The sequence below is a fragment of the Protopterus annectens genome, chromosome 6.part0 (genome assembly GCF_019279795.1).
Source record: "Protopterus annectens isolate FY-2018-M chromosome 6.part0, PAN1.0, whole genome shotgun sequence".
NCBI lineage: Eukaryota > Metazoa > Chordata > Ceratodontiformes > Protopteridae > Protopterus > Protopterus annectens.
This window is the reverse complement of record NC_056737.1, coordinates 602,269,169-602,294,387: the sequence shown is the minus strand read 5'-3', so window position 1 is coordinate 602,294,387 and position 25,219 is coordinate 602,269,169. Positions and strand designations below refer to the sequence as shown.

The following is a 25,219-nucleotide window of genomic DNA, read 5'->3' as shown; positions in this document are numbered from 1 at the left end:
CTCTTACTAGGGGTTCACAGCCTCCTCCTTCAAAGAGGTGTAGGGGTATCTCTCCTGAGGCTTTGTCCTTTTCAGGTTTGGATACTTCTAGTATTTCTGTGGATGAAGAAGAAGTTTGTCAGGCTTTCTCTCCTTTTGAGGATTCAGACGCAGAGGAGTCCATCCCTTCTGCTTCTCCTCCAAATTTCTCTTTTGGTGATACTTTAAATACTCTCAGGGAACATTTTAAATGGGAAAGTCAGGATTACCCCCTTTCTAAAAAAAGGATTAGGGAGTTTTTGGATTTGCCTCAGCATAAGCCTTTGGCTGTTCTTACTGTGCTGGAAGTGGTTGATGATGTTTTTCTGGAAAATTCCTTGACTCCAAATTCGGTTCCTCCTGCTCCCAGGAAACCTGACAGGTACTATAGAGTTCCTGATTCTCATTTGTTTCTTTTCAGGAGTCTTTTGGCTGATCCAGAGGTTATTTCTCAAGGCCCTAAAGGAGTTAAAGCCACTTTTACTAAAAATCCTGTTCCTTCTGACAGAGAATCCAGGAACCTAGATAGGTGGGGTAAAAAGGTTTATACCTCTGCCACTCTTGCTATTAGGTCTACTAATTGTCTTTTTCATATGCTGAAGTACCAGCAGCACACCTTTGAAGCTATTAAATCTAGGATAGCAGGTGTGCCTCAGTTGGCGGAGAGTAAGGATATGCAGGATTTGCTGAATTCTGCCAGTCTAGTCAATAAGCATTCTTTACATTGTGGCTTTGACATTCTAGAAGCCTCATGTAGGGCTACAGCTACTGGCTCTGTTATCAGAAGGCACACTTGACTCAGGGAGCAGCCCCTACCAGAGCCTGTTAAGGCTAAGCTTTTAGATGTACCTTTGCATAAGGACAGTCTTTTTGGCAACAAAGCAGAGGAAGTGCTGAAGAAGATGGAAGACAAGGCCAAGTCTATGCAGACAGTTAAAGACTTTCTTTAAGTTCAGCCTCCTTGCTTTAGCAGGAATTACCCTTCTAAGAGTTGGACATTCCCTGATACTAGCAGACAGAGCTGTTCTAAGACTAGAGGATACAAATCTTCTAGGGGGCGGGGGGCTACCCCTCAAAGGTCTAAGCGTTGGCAGACTTCCTCTTCCAAGGCGGGAAGTTCTAAACCTGCATCTCAATCTAAACATTCTCAATGACTCTGTCCAACTTCTGCCTTTTCTTTCTGCCCAGAGAGTCTGTTAGGGGGAAGGTTGGCCCTGTTTTCAAATGTTTGGGCCACTATCACGGACAATAAATGGGTACTCAGAACTGTACCCCTAGGGCACAAGTTTTCTTTCCACACCTTTCCAGTGCCCAAAGGATTCCCGGAAGCTCCTCCAAACCAAAGGGCAGAAGTAGGAAAGCAAATTTTGCCTCTGTTACGTCTGGGAGCAATAGAATCAGTTCCTGCTCAGCAGGTAGGCCAGGGATTCTATTCCAGACTTTTCCCAGTTCCAAAAAAAAAAGGCACCCGGCGTCCTATCCTGGATCTATCCAGCCTGAACACTTTCTTGATAATTCCAAAGTTCAAAATTCCCACTCTGCATCAATTACTGCCAATGTTAGAAAAGGATTCCTGGCTGGTAACATTGGATCTCAAAGAAGCTTATCTGCACATCCGTATCAGGGAAAGTTGCAGGCAATACCTTCGTTTCAGGGTGGGTAAGCAACATTATCAATTCTCTGCACTGCCCTTTGGCTTATCTGCTGCTCCCAGAGTTTTCACAAAGTGCCTGGCTCCAGTCATAGCTTTTTGCATTCAAAAGAAAATTCAGATTTATCCATACTTGAATGACTGTCTAATTCAAGCAAATTCTCAGGAACAGCTGCAAAAGGATCTAGAATTTGTAAAGACTCTTCTGTCTTCCCTGGGTTACACTCTCAACATGGAAAAATCAAAAATGATGCCACCCAAAGAGATTACATTCCTGGGACCGAGTCTGAACACAGCCACCCAGATGATATATCTCACCCAGGAGAAGCAGACAATTCTTTCAATTTACTTCAAGGAATTGGCAAGTCTGTCCCAGCTCCCTGCAAGGAAGTACCTACAAGCTCTGGGATTCATGGCCTCTTGCATTCTCATGATTGCATATGCAAAGATGCATATAAAGAAATTGCAATGGGTCCTCAAAAACATTTGGTGTCAACACACACCGGACCTGGATGTGATAATTCCTCTGCTTCCATGTCTGCGGACAGAGTTTCTTTGGTGGGCAACAGCCTGTCTACAGAACAAAGGCATGCCTTTTCGCCCACCCCCAGCCACTCAAGTTCTTACCACAGATGCATCGGACTATGCCTGGGGAGCACACCTGGATGGCAGATGCATACAGGGAATTTGGAATGCCCAGCAGATGCACCTGCACATAAATATAAAGGAGCTGATGTCAGTCCAGCAGGCTTTAATAGCTTTCAAGCATCTTCTTTCTCCAGGAACCCTTCTTGTCAGGACATACAACACCACAGTCATCAACAAGCAGGAAGGGACTCATTCTTACCCCCTGTGCAGACAGAGCATGAGTCTTTGGTCCATAGCAGCATCCCTGGACCTACATCTCCTAGCTCAGTTTCTTCCAGGAAGGCTCAATGTTTTGGCAGACCAGTAGAGCAGACAGACCCTGGAACCTCACAAGTGGCAGCTGAACAGAGCAGTTTTTTACAGCATCATTCAATGTTGGGGCACTCCTCAAGTGGATTTCTTCTCTTCTCCAGACAACCATCTTCTTCCTCTTTTTTGCACCAGACAGCATCACAGCAGAGCCTGGAAAGTAGATGCTCTGTCCTCCCCTTGGATGCTGCTGTCAGTTTATGCCTTCCCTCCTCTTCCTCTTCTTCCCAGAGTATTATTGAAGATCAGGGACGAACGACCAAGGACTATTCTCATAGCTCCAGACTGGCCCAGGCAGCATTGGTATCCACTGCTTTACAGTCTCTCCCAATTTCATCCTTGTCATCTTCCTCTGAAGCCAGATCTTTTGGTTCAGGAAGGCGGAAACATTCTACATCCTCATCTTTTGTGTCTCCATTTGGCAGTTTGGCTCATTGTATGACTCCATCCTTTTCTTCTTCCATTTCCCAGCAGGTGGTTGACGAGCTGAGGGAGGCCAGGAGGCCTATCACTAGGAAGTCTTAAGCTGGCAAATGGGAACGATTCTCTCTTTGGATGCAGGCTAGAGGGGAAATCTTCTCAGCCTACCCTTCCTCTGATCCTGGAATACCTGGCTGATTTGCTTCCGGGTGGTCTTTCTTTTTCCTCTGTCAAGATCCATGCTTCAGCCATTTCTGCTTATTGTTCTTTTGAGCAACCCATTTTCTCACATCCTCTGATGAAAATGTTTCTCAGAGGTGCTTGCAACTTAAAACCACCCAGAAAGGGTGCCTACTCCAGTCTGGGATCTTAATTTCATTCTAGAGAAACTCCCTCTTCCTCCTTTTGAGCCAGCTGCCACTGCAGATTTAATGTTTCTCAAGTGGAAGACTGCCTTCCTCTTGGCTGTAACTTCAGCAAGGAGGGTTTTGGAGCTGCATGCTTTGATGGCTGTGGAGCCTTTTCTTATTTTCCATGCAGACAGGGTCTCTCTGAGAACCAACCCCTCCTTTATGCCTAAGGTGGTTTCTAGCCTGACTCTTAATCAGTCCATACACCTTTCTACCTTCTTTCCTAATCCTTGAAATGGAGGTGAAAGGATCCTACATTCTCTTGATGTGCATAGACAGCTCAGGTTTTACCCGGACAGGACTAAAGACCTTCGGAAATCAGCACAGCTATTGGTCTGCTTTGCCCCTGGAGCCCAGGGCAAGGCTGTTTCTAAGCAAACCATTTCTAAATGGACTTCTCATTGTATTACATTTTGTTATTCCTTTCATAGCAAGGTTCTTATTCAAGGGGTTAGGACCCTCTCAACTAGAGCAGCTTCCACTTCTGCACCCTTTTTAAGGGATGTCCCTACTAAAGCCATTTTGGAGGCTGTCACATGGTCTTCTGTTCACACTTTCACAAAGCATTATAATTTGCTTTTGTTTTCAAGAGCCAGGGCAGGGTTTGTCCCTGCTGTTCTGCAGGGCATTATCTCCAATCCTTGATTCTGTCGGTTCCTCCTCCCTTTTCTCTGGGCTTTGGTAATCAACCCATTGGTTAGGACTGCAACAGTAAAACATGATGAACATAGTACAGTTGTGTACACTTACCGTAAATGTAGATGTTCAAGTGTATTCACTGTTGCAGTCCTGCTTTCCCTCCCTCATTCCCCCTTTTCTCTTTTCCTAAGGTATAGACTGAATTTAGTATAAGCCTTGTTTTCTGGGGGCTTCTGACTGTTATGGCAAGAAAGACTGAGGAAGTGATGTTGGCTGTCTCCTTTTGTATCAGACGCCCTGACGTCCTTTACAACCAACTGCAGACGTCATTTTTACTTACCTTTGGTATTCTGGCCGATCGAGGGCTACTGGGAACTGGATAACCCATTGGTTAGGACTGCAACAGTGAAAACACTCTAACATCTACATTTATGGTAAGTGTACACAACTGTACTATCCAAGCATCATAGGAAATTCTCATGTGCTGATCAATCCAAATGTTTGCAAGATCAAGGTGGACTTCCTCCTTACAGCTTTCTCATTATGGTAAGAACATAACTTTTATATGTTCATAGCAAGGATCCCTGATGAAATATCATTTGTGACATGTTGGAATTGTGCTATAGGTAGTGATTGTAATAACTGACTTGATTTGCAGGACATTCTTAGGTTCATAGGTGTATAGTAGGCTAACAACCATTAGGGCCTTTATACGCCTAACTGTGCAAATCCAAATGTGTCCCAAAGGTTGTATGTTTATATGGGGGTGATTGTTGGTTATGACATGATTTACTCACTGCCTGTGTCCATCAGAGATGTGGGCACCAGACCAGGGGTGAATTTTTGATTTACCATCCAATGGTTCAAGTTGCACTTAGAGTTAGGGAGGAACTTTGTTTCACCTGGACGGGGAGTCTGTTCCAGAGAAAGGGAGTTCTCTGGGGTACATGTTTGTCTCTCCAAAATGTCTGTTTATGGTGCAAGTAAAATTGCGTCTTTAAATCTAGTAGTTCTGATGCTGTTTGCATTGAAGATGTGCAAAAGGTTCATCAGAGCTGGGTCCAGAGATGCCTTGTATGCCAGGTATACATCACCTCTTGGGAGTCTGTAGAAGACTGAATATAGATATAGACCAAATATAGAGATAGGGGTTTGAGCCAGTCCACAAAGGACATTGTGTTTATGCCTTGTATTCTTTTTGTAAGGAACCTTTGCAGATGTACCAGTTGATGCATGTATCTGGTCATGTACATACCGAAGGGGGGCATTGTACTCGATGGGTCTGATGAGGACCAAGGGATTTCTGTGGACCTAGATGCCATGCACTTACATATAAGGATTTCCTTACTATCTTGGATACAAGTTGAATAAAGGCTGGGTTCCTGGTGTATCCAACTTCCGAAAAAGTGGTGTAATGCATTTCTTGTCATTGCGATTTAAGCCGTGACCTAGGCATGGGTCATTAGTCTGTGTTAGAGCCTCATGTAAGATGTTAGTGTCTTGGGGGGATTCTCTGACTGCTCCCAGTTTGCAATCATCTGCAAACCTGGTCAGCCAGAAGCCTTTGACATTAGTCTTGACTTCTGAGAAGCAAATGCCAAAGAGGAGTTGGCCCAGAACAGAGTCTTGAGGGACTCTACTGGTAACTGGCCTCTTTGAGGAGGTGGTTTCACAATTCCCAACTTCCTGGGTCCTGTCTGTGAGCCAGCTGGCTATTCAGTGTGTTATATAGCGGGTTGAGTCTATTTCTCTAATTTTGTTAGCAATGCCAGAGTGGGGTATTGTATCAGATGCTTTAGCCAAGTAAAGGTAGGCAGTATGCATTGTTTTACTCTCATCCATTTCCTTTGTTACCTTCTCAAAGAAGTACACTAAGTTCAGTAGGCATAACCTTCTTTTGACAAAGCCAAACTGGGATGGATCCAGTATCTGAAAGTCTCCTACATCTCTGTTGATCATTTCCATGATAATTCTTTCCATGGCTTTATATATGAGACTAGTCAGGCTAATGGGCCTGTAGTTTCTGGGATCTGTCAATACTCTGCCCTTATGAAGAGGGATGACAGTTGAAATTCTCCATTCCCATGGCACAGATCTTATTTTAAGACTATAGTTAGTAACTCCAATGGCCCTGATCAGTAATATTTCAGAATATTCATGAGGCTTCCTGGGATATTATGAGGGCCCATTGAGGCTGTGTTCTTGGCCTTAGCAAGTGCAGCCAGGATATGCTTTCTATTTATAGTTGGAGGGATTATGTTTAAAGGTATTTCTTTGGAGGTGGCTGGGTGTGATTGGGGATAAAGTTGGAACTGAATCACCATTAACTACCAGTTCAGCACACTGCTGTATACTGCTGTGGAGGTTTCTGGAATAGCTGAAGAAGGCCTTATGGTTCTCTTTTGCCTGTGAGGCTATCTATACCTCAAAACTGGCTTTATTGGACTTGATTACCCCCTCTTAACTGCCTTTTTGTTTTGATGAAAGAGTTCTTGTCTTTAAGGGCATTATACTTCCTGATTTTAGCCGTAATTTTTTTTTCTTTTCTTGTATAACCTGTTTAAAGTGGGATGCCACCAGGGTGGACTGTTTTTGGAGTTAGTTTTGGCCTTACTTCTTGTAGGTACACCAGCGTCTATGCAGCCATTAATATGGTTGAAGAGAGTTTCTGTTAACAGTTCTGCATAGGCTACTTTGTTCTCTGGATTTGGAGGGGCACTGAATTTTGACCAACTATCGCTTAATATAAGGTAGTTTGCTTTGGAATATTTCCTAACTGTTACTGGGTTTACCAAGTCAGTTTTGACTTTGAAGGAGACAGCTTTATGGTGAGACCTTACCAAGGAGGATGTGACATTGGGGGTGGTGCACTATTCTTTCATATTTATGAATACGAGGACCAGTATGTTGGGAACTCTAGTGGGCATATGCATTAACTGGTTAAGGGTCTTTGTATTTACAAAGTCCAGGAATCTCTATGTTTTCTGATTTGGGGCCATGCAGGATTCCCAGTCTGCAGTAGGGTAATTTAAGGCCCCCATAAGTAGGTGTTATGTTGGATGGTGAGTGTTTCCATTAGATTTAAGTATGCACTATGGGTTTCATTGGGTGACCTATAGCTTGCTAGGTATGGTACTGGATTTTATCTATGGTGACTTGCACATGGAGAAACTCTAGCACATCATCCTGTTTAACCATCCTACAGCCATGCTTGTTATTTATGTATATTGAGACACTTCCACCTTTAGTCCCTTTCTCTCCAGCTACTGGTCTAATAGTTTGGAAAGAACTAAAACCTGCTACTGTAGTGGTACTCTGTGGTAACTGCAGAGATAATGGAGAGCAGGCTGGCAAGTACAGTAGGTGCACAGGCCAAGCAAACTGTAATAAGACAAAAAAGAAGGCCATCACCTTGGGTGCAGGAATGTTTATTGAAGAGACCAGACCGGTTTCAGCATGTTGCTTTCATCAGTGGTACATAAAATAAGGCAGTATAAAGACTGCAATATGTAGTCTATCTAATTAACAACAGATGACATCATTTCCTGACTAATGATTAATCAGTCTGATACTATACAATGAAAATAAAATGCAATGAACATAATTTAAAGTTTAAACAAGAAGTTTTTTTCTTTCTTACTTTCTTTTTACTTATATTCATTAATGACACTAAACCTATAAAGTTGTCTATGCATTAATAGTATCAAGACCCTTGACATGAAAGGAAATGCTAACAAAACCCTACAGTTTGTCATTTAATCCCAGTGGGAATAACCCCCCTTATTTGACGATCCATTTCCTTTCCTTCATGTTTAGTGTGCCATGCCACCCTGTTTTAAAAGATCTGTTGCCCGATATTTTATCAATGGCTGTAAAGGTGAATTTAGCATTATGATGAACAAGTGAGTGCCTGTATAAAGCATTAGTGGCCCTTGCATTTCTGATGTCTCCTAGATGTTCTGACATCCTGCACCTAAATTGTCTAGAAGTTTGCCCCACATAAAAGGCTTGACAAGTACAGGTAGCCAGATATATGATCAAGTCTGTTCCACAATTGGCGTACAAATTCATGTCAAAAACCTGCCCGATGTTTTTACTAGTAAATGATTTCGTTTTGAAAACATATTTACAGGAGGTGCAGTGTCCACAAGGGTATGAACCAACCAATCTCTCTCCTGATAATGTTGTTTGATAGTCAATAACATTCCGATCAGTGTTTGTTTTGTAATGAGAAAAATGAGACCCTAGTGTTTTACCCCACCTGAAGGAATATGAGCATCTGTCCCCCAAAATGTCACACAAATCCTCATTAGCCTTCAAAATATTCCAGTGTTTCTCAGTTACATCAGTCAAAGTGGCTGTATTTCTGCCAAATGTAGTGACCATTCTCAAAGTGTCTGTGTTGTCCCTCCTGGATGTGTGTTTGTATTGTAATAAGGTAGACCTAGGTTTGCTATCTGCCCATTGCAAGGCAGAATTCACATTCTGTATACTATAACCCCTTGCTAGGAACTTGTTAGCTAAATCTTGGTGAGAATGTGTCAAATCCTGTTGTGATGAACAGATTCTCTTTAAACGCAAAAAATGAGATTTGGGGATATTTTTGATTGTATGTGTGGGATGGAGACTGGAGGCGTGTAACAAGCTGTTGTATTGTGGATATTTTCTATAAACAGTGGTGCGTAATGTATTATCTGGTTGGCTCTGTAACTTAAGATCCAAAAAGTGAATCTCATCTTTATGAAAATTCACAGTAAACTCAGCCCCCCCACTTATTTTCATTGATATATTCAATGAATTCCTCCAAATAATCCCTGCCTCCTTTCCATATAAGCCAATAGTTGTTCAAAAAACGTCTTCATATATCAATCTCTGGCAAGTACAGGTTATGTTACTCATTATATATAATATGTTCTTCAACACATCCCATATATAGATCAGCATATATTGGGGCAAAATATGCCCCTATTGCTGTACCTTGTATTTGCCAGTAAAATTCATTTTTGAAATAGAAGATGTTTTTCGTGAGGACATGTTCGGCCATGCAAATGAGCAAGGTATTGAAACCTAGATTGTAAAGGTTGGCCTTATTTAACCAAAATTCCAACGCTGTTAAACCTGCCCAGTGTAGAATGCTGATATAAAGTGATTTGACATCCAGGGTACACATCAACCAGTGGGGCTCTAATTCAGACTCGGACACAATTTGTAAAAAAACTCAGTTGTGTCCTTTAACCTAGCTCTTACATGTGGCAATAGCGGTTGTAAATGTTCAGTCAGAAATGCTGATAATGGTTCAGTAAGGGACCCAATGCCTGATACAATGGGTCTACCTGGTGGTGTCATCAAAGATTTGTGAATTTTGGGCAGTAAGTATAGGTATTGTTTGCCCAGATCTTTTACCAATTAAATGTTGTCTTGTTTTGTTACTGATAATTCCATGATCTACTGCTTCCTGTAAAAAACTGCAGAGATGTCTGTGTTTTCCACAGTAAGGAGGGTCTGAAGAGAGTTTATCTTTTTGTTTAGGCTCCTAGCATTGAGAAATAACACCTTGTGGTTCAGTTAAGGTGATTTTGCTATATCAGTAAGTTTGTCAATTTGGCATTACTTAAAAAAGGCTCTGTGGGGGGAATATGAAGTTTTTGCCAGTATTCGAAAGCCCAGAAGTAACAGTTGCAGCCCATCCTTGGCAAAGCAACATGATTTGTTAACCATGTCTTCCCATGCTGGCAAAAATTGGATTCCCTTAGAATGGACACCAGAAACTCAGCCAGATGTTAAAATCAATAATCTTTTGTTGGCTCATACCAGCCTGAGACACAGTCAGAGAGACTTATAATATCACACTTCATGGAGTCTAAGGAGGTTTGTCTCATGTCATTTACACCTACATGGACTACAATGGAATAATTCTGGTAACTGTGGTGCAGTGACTTGAGTGCATACATAATGTGGCAGAGGCTGGCTCAAGATAGGTACTGACCATTGCTTCAATATTGGTTTATCCTTTTCTGTAGCTCTGCCTTGTCATCTGCCTTTTTTGTCCCTTTGTTCACCACTGCTCACTAAAGGGAGAAGTGAATGATATGACTGGAAGGAAGAGGGTGGGTTCCTGGCAGCCTAGGAAATTATCATGTGCTTATCAATCGTAATGTTTGCAGGATCATTCTTAAATGTTGCTGTTTGTTGTTATGTTAAGAACATCATTTTTATATGTTCATTGCACAGATCACTGCTGAAATATCATTCTTGACATATTGGAATTATGCTGTAGGCAGAAATCTGAACATCTGGCCTGACTCACAGGACATTGACTTTCCCCAGCTAGTGCTGGTCTCTCCTCATACTGTGGGTATCAGTAAGATATGTAATATTAAGAGGAGAGGTGCGTGCACACACCATTTTCAAGGCTAATTTGCTGTCCTGAGTCTTTAGAAGTCTGTTCTTTCTTTCATCCAGGTAATATCCTGAGCCATGCTATATACACAGATTAGGATTTTTTGTAATGTTTTGATATATTATTGTTGTTAACTTTTTCTGATCATTTTTATTTTGGAGATCTTTTTTAAGTCCAGTGACATTCCTGTGAAAAGACCACCATCAAGTATGCTTATAGCTGACTAACAGTGCCAAATTAGTTTCACTTACAATATCTGTTCTGCCTTGCCAAGAACCATAAAGTATTTGACTGTAGTCACATGGCGTTATTAAACAAGAACGACCTGGCTTCAAATATGACAGCTGAATGGCCTTCTAAGAGCACAAAAAAAATTGTCCTTTGGATGTGGAGAACTGCTTCTTTTCCTGAGGGGGATTCATCTTGTGAAAATATAAGCAAGCTTTCCAAGTACCAGTTTCAAATTGATAAGACATTTGCTGCTAGTGTTTCTGGAGGTAGAAAGATTTTGACACCTTGTCTGTCTTGCGAGACTCACCTAAGAGCACTAACCCCAAAGATACACTTCCCCATCATTTCCAGCTTTGATGTTTCTTTTTGTAGTATTTGCAAGACCATTCTTATACTAGATTCATTTTTGATACAGACAGCACTACAGTCATGTATGTGGTATTTTAGCAAACATGCTGAATAAAGTTATTTCTTCTGCCAAGAAATGAATGAAACATGGCACTGGACTGTCAGTCTTTCCTTCAAATAGTTAATTTACTGGGGAACCTGAGCACCACAGCAGACCACTTTAGCAGAATTCTTTCACTATCTTAGATATTGGTACTGACCATCATAAATTTTGGGGAATTGCATTTCTTTAGGACAACTTTCTTAACCTTGTTGCATTGAAACAGAACCATCAGCTCCCAAATTACTGCTGGCTTCTTTTTATAAGACTTTATGGAAAATATATTTTAATTTCAGTGGAAGCTGGGAATACATTATGACATTTTATCCTTCCCTTTATTCAAAAACTTTGATTGACAGTGCTTATGGACCTAGCATATCATTCTAAAAGCTTTTTTCTTGCTGGTGTATCTGCGGATCCCTTCTCCTTTGAGAAACCTCCTTGCTGCTTGCATTCTGCCCAAGCCTATTTTTACTACAAATGCAGAATATGTCATTCCATTCTCCAATTTCTAGATCAATAAATTCAGTTTTCATTAATCTAATCAAAGTACTGTAATGCAAAGAAAGTATTTCCCTCACAGGCTGAATGTATGTGTTACAGCAGTATACACACTTTTAGTCATAGCTTTGTATAATAAAGCCACATTTACAACACTAGACATCCTAAAGTCATTCAGGAAATTGCTCTTTTCCTAAAATCTGGCAGTTCAGAGTTAAAAGAATTAAACTAGAAGAAAAAGGGGGTTATGTCTTTATGGAAGTGTGGGAGACAAAGTTCTGCAAAGAAAATTATATTTTACAAAATCATTCTGCTATAGTAAGTGCCAGTTTGGTTGATCAACTGCAAAATTTCACACAGTAAGCATTCAGTGTGATACTGTAATCAGTTGCCACCTCAGTAGCTATTTCCAGGAATGCATGCGATGCTGTCACATGGTGTTCGTCACAGAAGACATTGCAGTCCAGAGTCTGTTCTTTGAAAATTAGTAGGTAGTAAATGAACATTCCTTACAAAACCCCTGTCTTAGTCCATTGTCCTATGCATGTTGTCATGTGCTGTGTTATCTGCAGCAAGAGTCCTTCTCAAAGTAAGAGTGTACAAGCTGTATATGAGGTACTGCTACAGTACGTCTTCAAGAAAGAGAGAGACTTGCGACAGGAACTGCATCCCATTCAAAATTCCTGTTTCATGAGCCGTACAATTTCTTTATACTCATAGTTTTGTCTGTAAATGTGTCTTGTTTTATCTGTCATTAACTTGGCTATGTTTAGCACCACCTCACTTCAGAAGACATAAAATGAGGATGATGTATGCCTTTTTTGAGTGATGCATTTGCATTTAACACCAGACTCAAAAGTGATTCATTTACTCGTTTCAGACATTTTGCTGTAAAAAAAAATCTACTGCTAAGAAATGGGATGAAAATATGAAAAAAAAACTTTATGCGAAGTATCTTTTCACTCTTGATTGGTTCCCACCAAAGATGTAGTGTTTTGGTTAGTGCCTTGCACAAGTGGACTTTGTTTAAATTTTTCATGGAGTACAGTATATGCAGATAGCCATAATTTGTGATATGTATTACAGTGATATTTTGCACCTAAACCACCAAGAAAGTGTTGTATGAAAATTAATAAAGTTTTTATTATGATTTTGGACTAGTGATGTTACCTGTCCTGGAATGTGCTGTTCATGATTTTTGTTGTATTGCAGGTGTAACATTTCGTGACAATTCCACTTCAGATGTAAGTATTATTGGACAGCGTATGAACTATGGAAGTGGAACAGCTGATATAGAGGAGGAAAAATGTAAAGAACTTATATTTTCTACTGTTGTTAAAAGTCAAGTTAAAGAACAACAAAAGAGCTCAAAGTTCACAAAAGGTATATATATTTCAGTACTTCTAAGTCAGCTTTACACACACACACAGCTTTTATGTTGTAATAATTTCATTTTATTTAAGGAGCTGACTACAAGGGGGCAATATTTGAGAGTAATGCACCAGCTGCAGAGTGCCCTCTCAGATATCATCTGGTCTAGTGATGAAGTATAGATCTGTTGCATTGGAAGGTCCTTTGCAGTGGGTGGAGCACTTGCCTACTTTCTTTCAGTGTCCCTTATTATGGCTTTACTAAACTTATTGACTGCCAGTACTACAGGAGGCATGCATAGGATCTTGCACAGTTCCCCTGTGCTAGTTATTGAGATTACATACTTCATTGGTTCCAGTTCTTTCTAGATGTTTACAAACCTCAGATCTCATCCTAGCATGCGCCTTTGGAAAGTTCCTTTTTCTTATTGTAATTGCGTTTGTCAGATTAGGAATAAAACCAATAAAGGAGCTGCCTTTTTTGCAGCTGGAATGAAACAACAGCATTGATGACTGCTTCCATTGCTACCTCTTCAACTCATTGTAGTTTGTAATAGTACCTCTTTAGGAATACATTTTATAATGGGTAAAGTCTTCATCTCACAGACACAAGGTACAGGATTTGATTCTTACTTCATGTTATTTGCTAGCCTTAAAATAGTTCTGTAGGGCAGATAGCCTACTATTCATCTATGACCCTATGTCACACAAGCACTCAGGTCAATTACCGTAGTATTACTCAGTCATAGTCCATGTGGGCATGAATGACCTGAGATGTACCTTCTTGGACTATATGGAGAGAGAGATAATATAGCAATAACCCACGCCTGGGTAATGCTGGATTTACCCACGGTTGGTGTGGTTTGGTCACGAGGGCGAAGCCCGAGTGGCCAAACAAAGCCAACTTTGGGTAAATCCAGCATTACCCACACCCAGAAGTGGGTTATTGCTATTATACAATGACATTATTTAAGAAAAAAAATAATTACTTTTCTTAAATAATGGCATTGTATAATGCCTCCTGGCTGCCCTTCTGCAGCTGTCCGGTATTCTGCAGCAGTTCTGATGTACTGCGCATGCGTATGCCTACGCAGTACATCAGAGCTGTGGGCAAAAGCAACAGAGAAAGCAAGATCTCCGTTGCTTTTTACAAACTGTTTCGCTATGTTAACTGGATTTAACATAGCGAGACAGCTTTAAAAAAAGCAACAGAGATTCTCCATCGCTTTTTTTAAAACTGTCTCTCTATGTTAAACCCATTTAACATAGTGAGACAGTTTTGAAAAAAGCAATGGAGAAAGCAAGATCTCTGTTGCTTTTTACAAACAGTCTCGCTATGTTAAAGGAGTTTAACATAGCGAGACAGCTTCAAAAAAGCAACGGATGAATCTCCATTGCTTTTTTTAAAGCTGTCTCGCTATGTTAAACTCGTTTAACATAGCGAGACAGTGTGAAGCAACGGAGATCTTGCGTTCTCCATTGCTGTAAAAAAAAAAAGTTATAGTAATGGAAAAAGTCCGGGTGACTAGACCTTTTTCCATTACTATAACTCTGATTTGCGACATGCATGCTGACCAATCAGCGTGCACGTTTTTGAATATTAATGGGGGGGTCGTTGTATAATTGAGCTCTCAGAATATGTGTCACAGGCGGGTGTGAGCCTAGCATTCATCAACATTCTACCATCTCCAAGGATGATGTCCACAACACCAGCAGAAATTGATCAACTTTAACAATTGGTTTAGCTACTGGTGTCATTCCGAAGGGGTCCAGTACTTGTCAGCCTGAGAGGGCATGGTTGGGATGGTCTTCACCTGTCACTTCTAGGCTTTTGTATATTGGCCACAACATTATCCATTCCATAGTGCCTTTTTTAGGCATTGCTAAGGATGTTACTGCTCAGTGCTAGGAGCCTCAACAAGAAACTGCACTCCCTGGGAGCTCTCCTCACCCTGGAGAATGCCGACATCTGTGCAGTTACTGAAACATGGATGTTAAGTTGTCTATCTCGCCTTCATTCTTGCTGGCCACTCTTAAAAGCTCGAGAGCTAGTTCCACCGGCTCGAAGCTCCCCTATATCCCACAATGCTAGGCGGTAACTCCTCAGATCTCGTTTGCCGCTAAGCGATCGAGGTGCGTTTCAACCGGCTCGTCAGGTCAGTTTTAGAAAAACTAGTTAATTCTTAGATAAACTCCCCTTTTAAGTTAGTTTTATAGAGTAAATAGTTTCCCCCCATTCCCACTCAAAAATGTCCCTGTTTTTTCCTGAATCGCACTACAGTTCTTCCCTTGGGCCTTAGGCCCAGTCCCTCCCTTCCTAGTAGTTGGAGTGACTGTGTTTGTAGGGAATTTATTTTCTAAATTACTTGTAATTTAATTTATAAGTTTAATTTAAGTTTTTATAAGTGTAATCGGTGTGTGTTTGTGTGGTTACACTTTTCTACTTAGATATGTCTAAGGATTCAAAGGTCTCAGGCTTTAAGAAGTGTGACTCGTGCTGTCAGAAGATGTCTCTGACAGACGGTCACACTTCTTGTGTGCACTGCCTGGGACCTTTGCACCTGCAGGACTCATGTGCTGTTTGCCATGGCTTCAGCCCTAGAGTCCTGCAGGAGCGTAAAAATAAGCTCATTCTAAGGGGCTTATTGAAGCCTGAGGGTCCCCCGACTCAGTCTTCGGGGAAACCCTCGAAGCCAACCAGACCATCGGCTCCGGTATCTGAGTCGTCTTCTGGGGCTTCGAAGGCTGTTTGAACATCGGCTCCGGCCGGAGCCGATGATTCTCGAACTCATGTCTCTGCTCTTTCCTCGGCTCCGGCTGGAGCCGAGGCAGACACCGGTGAGTCTGCTCCAATCAGATTGTCGGAACCGACCTCTAGAAAAAGGTCTCGGTCACCATCTATCGGCTCCGTTCATTCGGCTCCAGCATCTCCATTGCTGTCTGAACGGAGCCATAGATCTCACTCCTCTAGATCGTCGAGACTTTCAGATCATGACTTTCAGAGGGTAGTGAGTCAACTTCTTAAGTCCGAGGCACTGGCCCAGATGCTTCAAAGCCCGACTCAACAGTCGATGGCTAATCCCATCACTCAGAATATTCCTCCTCTGACTCCTTTGAGTTCGGAGCCGGGGCGGCTCGGACCCGAGACTGTGGCTGCGTCGGAACCGATACCGTTGTCTTCGGTACCGTCGTCTGCTCCGATTTCTTCCTTGGAGGAATCTCGGCGCCGAATTTCCCTCGTTGGCTCCGAGGGGGCGAGTGGCATCGGACCCTTGTCCGACCCCGCTCTCCCTCTCGGTGCTTCGGCGCTGGTGAGTTCGGCTCCGACATCGGCCTCGGAGCCATCATTGTCGGTGCCGGGGGAGGTTTTCAGCTTTTCGGAGCGGAGACCTCTGGCTCTGCCTGACAGGGGTGTCTTCGAGGTCATGAGGAGCGTGTTAGAACCTGGGTCAACCCCACAGTCGGCTCCATCTGCCCCTCCCTCCACGGTGCCTCCGGTGATTTCTGCTCACTCCCTCATCCCGGATCGCAGAGAGCCAGCTCCTCAAGTATCCCCAGTGGGGATCTCCTCCTCTTCCGAGGCCTCTCCTGACCCGGTAGGAGAGCCTCCTAGGAAGAGGCAGTGCAAGAGGAAGCACATCAACTCCCCTGAGTCTGTCACTTCTGACACCGATTTAGAGGATTCTGAAGGTTCCCCTCGTTCCCCCTCTGAAGATGTCTCTTTTGCAGACATCCTCGAGATCTTAAAACAGAGGGGGAATTGGCCTGCCCTCAACCCTTCAGAGGATGAATCAGTGTATCTTGAGGCATTTGGCTCTCACCCTTCCACCTCCTGGGTGTCCCCTCCTTTTGACCCCCTATGCAGGTGGTGGCAAAGAAGGCCTGGACGGCTCCTGACTCTGTGGACCCCACCCCCAGGAGACCTTCAAAGTTTATCACTGCCCCCAAGGACAAAGAATTTTTGACCAAAGGTGTCTCTGTGGATGCTATGGTGGTAGCTGCAGCCACCAAGAAGGAGTTAGCTGATCCTTCGATGCCTGTCCATCCTCCTAACAAGGAGTCTAGGACTATGGACAGGCACGGGAAGCGGATGTTTTCGTCAGCGACCTTTTCTATGCGCTCGCTGAACTACCTGTGTCATTTCACTTGTCTCCAGAGAGATTTGATCAAGGAAGCAAGTGAAATGTTAAAGGATCCAACAGCTGTGGGTTTTTCAGGATAGGATGAACTCTCAGCTGGCTACCCTCAACTCAATAGTTAACTCCTCCATGCGCCTCCTTTCATATGCGGCGGATGGAGCGAGTAGAGCGGCAGGTACAGGTGTGGCCTTACGTCGGCACGCCTGGATGCGGCTATGTAATTTTGCGGACCCTTTCAAGGCGTCCTTCACTAACTCCCCGTTTGATGGATCATCCCTCTTTGGTCCTCAAGTGAAGGAAACCCTGACTAGGTGCGAGACTGAAGGCAAGACTCTCTCTGCCATGGGAGTCCGTTTTTCTACCCCTTCTAGGCCTTACCCCAAAGGCCAGAAGGGGGGAAAGATGTGGTTCTGCAAACAATCTCAAGGAGCTTTGCCTGACGCACAGAGTCGGTTCCCCTCTAGAGGCAGAGGGGGGAACAATAATGGCAGACGCCGCCCTAGAGGCAGAGGGGGCCCGCAGAATCAGGGCAGTCGAGAAACCTTCTCCGACAAGCCCTTTCAGCATCCCTGAGGTGTTGCCCGACTGTCCACCTTCGGAGGCAGTCGGGAGAAGATTATCTCTGTACCCAGAAGACTGGCAATCCCTAACTCAAGACAAGTGGGTACAGTCTATCATTTCTGAAGGCTATACAATCCCATTCTTTCACATTCCAAAGCAATCAAAAAAATCCCTTCCAGACGTTCCACCCAGTCAAAGGGAGCAAGCAGTGCTAGAAATATCAAAGCTGCTTGCAAAAAGAGCCATTCAACCAGTTCCAGCAGACCAACAAGGGTCCGGAATCTACTCCAAATTCTTTTTGGTTCCAAAGAAAACAGGGGACTGGAGACCCATTTTGGATCTCAGCAACTTGAACAAGTCTGTCAAGAAAACAAAATTTCGGATGGTCACGCTGCAGTCCATTCTACCCCTTTTGGGGCGGGACAACTGGATGTGCTCTATAGATCTCCAGGATGCATACTACCACATCAAAATGAGCCGACGCTCCAGGAGATTCCTCCGCTTCAGGCTGGGAACCAGTCATTTCCAGTTCAGGGCCCTGCCCTTTGGACTCACTACAGCCCCCCGAGTTTTTACCAAATGCATGGCAGTGGTCGCCTCTCATCTGAGACGTCAAGGATTCCAAGTGTTTCCGTATTTAGACGACTGGCTCCTTACAGCCCCCACCAAGCATCTTCTGCTTCTTGCCAGAGACTATACCTTTCACACATGTCAAACATTAGGCATTTCAATAAATTACGAAAAATCTGTCTTGTCGCCTTGTCGTGTTATCACCTTCATAGGCGCAAATCTAGACACAGTCAGCATGTCAGCCAGACTCACAGAGCAGAAAATAGCAGACATACACAGACAAGTCTCTCTTGTCTTGCAAAGCAACAAAATCAAAGTCAGACTGGCCCTGAAGGTCTTAGGGATAATGGCGGCTGCTATCCCTCTTCTTCCTTTAGCCAGATTCCACATGAGAATCTTACAATGGATGCTCTTCACACAATGATCGTACCAAAAACTTCCAATGTCCCATTCCGTTACGATAACACAATCGTGCAGGAATCATCTTTCTTGGTGGATCACATCCCCCCAGCTCTTCCTAGGAAGACCCTTTGTTCCTCCCCCTCCAGTTGCTACACTGACAACGGATGCCTCCCTGATCGGGTGGGGGGGGCATTACCAGGGCAGTACAGTCCAGGGCATATGGCAACCTTTCGAACACCACTTGCACATAAATGTCCTAGAGATGAGAGCAGTGCTTCTAGCGTTGCAAGCCCTACAAGACTCTCTTCCCAAAGGAACTATAGCAATTCAGACAGACAATATGTCTGTAGTGTGGTACATCAACAAACAAGGCGGAACCAGATCCTACCCCCTATGTCGAGAGGCACTCAGACTGTGGCAATGGGCGATTTCTTCTCAGCGGTTTCTGTTAGCAACGCACATTCCCGGGAAGTCCAATGTGATTGCGGACAAATTGAGCAGAGCTATTCTCATGCCTCACGAGTGGTCTCTGAAGAATTCAGTGTTGGACAAAGTCTTTCGAAAGTGGGGCCGACCTTGCTGCGACCTTTTCGCTACTCCCCAAAACAGCAAGTGCGACGATTATTTCACCCTCTTTCCCCAACCAGGCCATCCCAGCAGAGGCACTAGTCCACGATTGACCCCGGGACTTCTGTATGCTTTTCCTCCCTTTCCACTGATATCTCAACTAATACAGAAAGCCATCGCTCAGAAAGCTTCCATGATCCTCATTGCCCCTTACTGGCCTCGACAGGTTTGGTTCCCATTTCTTCACCGTTATCTGTTGGAGCAACCCTGGCATCTGGACCCAGTTCCAGACCTCTTGACCCATCAGTCGGGTCAGTTGCACCGCTCCCTCCCTTCTCTGAACCTCACAGCATGGTTTCTCCAATTCCAACTCTAGCCAGGCTTCCTCTAATATCTCACTCAGTTCGAGATATTTTAATAGCCTCTCATAAATCTTCCACTCGGAAGATTTATCATAGTAAATGGAAACATTTTTCCTATTGGGCGCATTCAAAGGATATAGATCCTTTCACTGCTTCCATCCAATCAGTTCTAGATTTTCTAGCCGAACTTTTCCACTCAGGCTCGTCTCCTTCTCCCATCAAGGTTCAATTGGCAGCTATATCTAATTTTCATGTTGGAATCTCAGAGTCCTCCATTATGTCTCACAAACTCTGCAAAGCCTTTTTAAAGGGAGTTTTTCTCCTCAAACCACCTATCAGGGATCCTCCTCCTCTATGGGATCTCAACTTGGTTCTGACGTCCTTGATTCTCCCCCCCTTTGAACCTGCGGCTTCATGCTCAATAAAATTGCTATCTTGGAAAACACTCTTTTTGGTAGCTATTACTTCAGCCAGAAGAGTCTCTGAATTTCATGCTCTGTGTAGTAGATCCCCTTATCTTGTGTTTTATAAGGATAGGGTGTCCTTGCGTACCAACCCGTCCTTTTTGCCTAAGGTAGTTTCACCGGCAAATATGAATCAAACTATTGATCTTCCTGTGTTCTTTCCTAACTATTCGAACAGATCAGAACAAAAATTACATTGGTTAGACGTTCATCGCCAACTTAGGTACTATTTAGACAGGACCAAACAATTTAGGAAGTCTGATCAACTGTTTGTTTCCTATGCAGAAGGCAGAATGGGCCTTCCAGTTTCTAAGGTATCTCTTTCTAGATGGCTTACTTCATTGATTACCTTTGTGTATGAAATCAGACATCAACAGTTGCCAACCAAACCCAGGGCTCATTCAACTAGAGCTTTAGCTACATCTATAGCTTTCCAAGACAGACTGCCTATTGATTCCATTTGTGCGGCAGCTACTTGGGCTTCTCCCCATACCTTCATTTCTCATTATAAGTTGGACTTAGTCTCTAGAGACCGAGCCAACTTTGGTTCCACTGTACTCAAGAGTCTGTTCCGATAGGCCACCCGGGACAAGGTGCTAGGGACGCGATCCCATCCAGCAAGAATGAAGGCGAGATAGACAACTTAACATTTAGAAGTTATGTACCTACCATAACGTTCCATGTTAGTTGTCTTCTTCTCGCCTTCTTTCTTGCGTCCCACCCTCCTTCCCCCTTGCCTGGACAGACCTAGAGGAGTTTGTTTTGTGACCTTTACCCTTTCTACCACCTCTGTATATGTATTTATATATATATATATATATATATATATATATATATATATATATATATTTCTTCAGTCAGGTTTAGGGCACCCTTTAGGCAGCCTATAGAGGTGGGTTATCCTTTTTCTTCCATTTTATGGAATTTTCCTAGCTGGGCCTAGCTTACAAACGAGATCTGAGGAGTTACCACTTAGCATTGTGGGATATAGGGGAGCCTCGAGCTGGTGGAACTAGCTCTCGAGCTTTTAGAGTGGCCGAGTCGGAGCCGAGGTTCGGCTCCGAACCCATCCAGCAAGAAAGAAGGTGAGAAGAAGACAACTAACATGGAACGTTATGGTAGGTACATAACTTCTAATTTAAAGCCATGGAAGGCACTCTGGCAGTCCATGACTATAACACTTTTAATACATTCCAACCACCCACTGAACATGAAGACCTAAAGGTAGAGGTGTATCTGTCTACATAAAGGAGAAGCACACCTCAAGGCTGGTCAGACAATGTGACATGCCTGAGCTACTGCATGTCCTCCTAACCATGGGAAAAATCCATTACCATATTCTTGCTAGCTACAGGTCTCCCACTATGAACCAGGAAACCCGTACATCATACCTGAAGTTAGTAGAGTCACTCACCATCCAGCCCAGTACCATACTCATGGGTGATTTTAACTATTCCTCCATTAATTCAGAGGCATACACTTCCACTACCATGCAGACCCAAAGATTTCTTGACTTTGTAAATTCAAATGCTTTAGAGGAGCTAGTCTACACTCCCACTAGGAGAAGAAGTATCCTAGTTCTGGTAGTCACAAATATGGGAGACTGCTGCACCTCCCCTAGTGTTATGTCCTCACTAGTAAGATCAGATCACAAACCAGTCTCCCTTAAAAAAAAAAAGGTAAAACTAGTCCCCCCACCTAACCACAAAATTTCAAGAACTTCTCTAAGGTAAATTGCCGCCTATTAAGAGACGGCATATCTAGTTTCCAAGCTCCCCTAAAACCTAACCACAAAATTACAAGAACTTCTCTAAGGTAAATTGCCGCCTATTAAGAGAAGGCATATCTAGTTTCCAAGCTCCCCCAAATCCAGAAAACACAGAAACCTATCCAGAGGCATACACAAAAGCCCTGTATGATCATATAAACAGCTGCATAAAAACAGCAGTATCAAACCGATTTAAATCCAGGTCAAACTACAAAAACAAGCCATCCTGGTGGAGCCATAGTATTAATAGGTTGTACAACAAAAGAAAGAAAATCTTTTCGAGAAGTAAGAGGGAATGTGCACAGCAGAGAAATAAGATGAACACAGTAATCAGGACTGTTAAGAGAAAATCATGTTACAGAAGTAAATATGATATATTACTGTGCAGCTAAATTAATATAGCCGCAGTGGTACGGCAGTAGCGTTGTTACTTTACAGCAAGAGGTTCTCCCGTTCAATTCTCGGCGTGGCTTGGGAGTGCCTTCTGTGTGGAGTCTGCATGTCCTCCCCGTGGTTGGGTAGGGTTCGAAAGACATGCGTGCATAAATGGGCGTGCCTTCATTGAAGGTTGGGCGTCGAGCTGGCAACTCTGCGTTTCATAAAAAATCGACTGCCAATCATTAGCAGACCGGAGTTCCGCTGTGGTGACCCCTTACCGGGAAAAAGCCGAAAAGACAAACAACAACAACTGTGCAGCTAAATTAATAACAGATAGTCTTACCACAAAAACATAGAGCAATAAGAGAAAGGAAGGGAAGAAATAAAATGTCATCATGGAAGGCATTGAATACAGAAAACTATAAAGCAAGTAAGATAAGAAGTGCCACTGCTAGAAGAATATAGAACAGGGAAGAGATCAGTAAAAAAATACTTAGAAAAATAGATGTGGTAAACACAAGAACTTAGAAGGTATGCAAAAAAAAAAAAAAAAAACTATAAAGGAAAAGTATGAAATGAGCAATTCACTGATATCCCAAAATTGTTTATAGAGATCTGGGAAACAAAGCAAACGGAATAGAAACACCACAAAAAAAGAAGAAATAGATATATTTTGTAGAAATATTGATGGAATATAACAAAGATGCTGAATGGACAGAAAACAATAAAAGAAACTGTGAGGAGTTCAGATGTATAGGATATGAAATGGGATGAAGTAACGACTAGAGAAAATGAAACAAAATTAAGAAAAGCTACTAATTGGAAAAACCCAGGCTCAGATGCAGTTCCTAACTTCCAGCTGAAAGTATTAGCATCTTTGCACAAAGATTTATCCCTGAGTAAGAATTACTCATATGCAGTATCTGAACAGACATCATCCTGGTTAACTTTAGGAAAAATGATACTCCTCCTTAATGAACCTGTAAGCCATCCCCAAAGTCATAGACCAGTAACTTGCCGTTTGACAATGTACAAACTATATACTAGAATTGATGCAGACAAAGTTTATAGTCATTTAAAAGAAAACTTAATCATGCAATACAACAAGAGGATAACAAAAGAAAATCATATCAAACAAAGGATCACTTGTTACTAAATATATGTGTAATGGAGAGTTGTAAAAAGGCGAGGAATCTAAGTATGGCAAGGATAGATTACAAAAAAAAAAAAAAACGTTCAACAGCATCCCACATTCATGGATAAAGGAGTGCTTACAGGTGTATAAAATGCATTACATTGATCGGTTACATTACAGTAATCACCAAACAGTGGCAAACCACTTTGCAATTAAGCCATGACAAGTGGCAAATTATTATCCAAGGGATAAAATTTTAAAGGGGGATATTCCAGGATGATTCTTTGTCACCACCGTTGTTTTGTCTTGCCCTTAACCCATTAAGCTGTTTACTTTAATATGTTAGGTCTTGGTTACAATTTGGCTCCCAGAAAACAACCTTGCTTAAAGATTTCTCATCTATGATTTATTACATTGTTCTACAGATTTTATATTCAGAATCTCCTGGCAGATGCAGTGCGTCTGGTTATGGCTCCTTGATTGAAACTTTTGAAAGTAAGTCTCAAATCATTCTTACCATTGATAAGAAGTAGAATACAGGATACAACATAGTTTGCCTATTCAATTTACGAGATAGAAGTAAAATGGCAGTTATATCTCTGCACAGTGGTTGTCAAGGCCTTGTACACCAATATCACTCATGAATGGGGCTTGGAGTCCATTAACTACTTGTTATATACATCTGACCTTTTTACAGTTGAGTTTACTTTTTGCTGCACTTCATTGGATTTGTGCTAAAATGGTTTTTGTACTTAAAAAAAAAAAAAAAAAAAAAGGTCTGTATTAAAATCGCTTAACCTCACTTAGGCGAATACAGAAACGTCTGCACATATATAGCAAACCACGAAAACACGTAACGGGCTTAAGTGCGAAATTCGAAGTGTCGAATCATCATAGTTGGCCCTTATCCGGTGTAGCTCCCTAACATAAGTCTGCAATAGTTACGGACCTTAGGGATAGGGTGCGGGTTAAGGTAAGTGCATACATAGTAATACATGCAACCTTTACTTTAGGGTTAGAAGTAGGGTTATGTTAAGTGTATGTTATACTTTTCCTGTAGTTGGGTGTTGTTTGTTTATAGTTAGATACATTTGTGTGTAGTGAATGTTTGATTAGGATATAGGATATATGGGTGAAGTGTAGATATGGGGAAGTGTGGATTATTTATTTTGTTTGGGTAGGTAGTACATAGTGGGTGGTGGGGTTGGCCAACAATGACAATTCGACATTATAATTTTGCGCATCAGGATGTTTCGTGTTTTTGCGTTTCACTATATATGTGTCGACGTTTCCGTATTCGCGTAAGTGAGCTTTCACGATTTTAATATAGACCCCAAAAAAAAACAGTGTTGCTTTCAACTGAAAGGTGAAACAATGGGTGCTGCCTTTGCTCCCATATGTGCCTGGGTTAATTTGAAATAAAATACATTAATGATGCACTGTCAAACTGTCATCTGTGCCATTAATGTACCAGCACTACTTAGATGATTGTTGGTTGATTTAGCAAGGCCCCCATTCTGATTTATTAGCATTTAAGGACTACTTCAGTAACAATGAGTTTGGTGTAGTTTTTATTTTATTTATTTATTTTACATTTGTTAACCAGGAGAGTCCGACTGGATACCTGTCCATTTTCAGTGGATTCCCAGAGAGAAAAACTCCACGTGTACATAACAAGTGTAAATACACAGGCATGCTTTTATTGAAATTTAGCAGTATTGTAAATTTATTTAATGAAATATTTAAACATTTTGATTTCAAGAGATCAAACAAGAAAAGGTTGAAAGTTGATAGTTGAGAAGGCAAATAGTGATTACATATTAAAAGG

At 42.3% G+C, this 25,219-nt stretch overlaps 1 protein-coding gene across 3 annotated transcripts in view; it reads left to right on the top strand.

Annotated features, from left to right (window-relative positions):
• The window catches only part of TOGARAM1 (TOG array regulator of axonemal microtubules 1), a 1,826,974-nt gene that overhangs the window by 596,322 nt on the left and 1,205,433 nt on the right, over positions 1–25,219 (top strand). For all 3 annotated transcript variants that reach the window (XM_044074274.1, XM_044074275.1, XM_044074273.1), the window contains exon 8: positions 12,888–13,058. In XM_044074274.1, the coding sequence (XP_043930209.1) occupies positions 12,888–13,058 (171 nt within the window). The remainder of the gene's footprint in view (positions 1–12,887; positions 13,059–25,219) is intronic.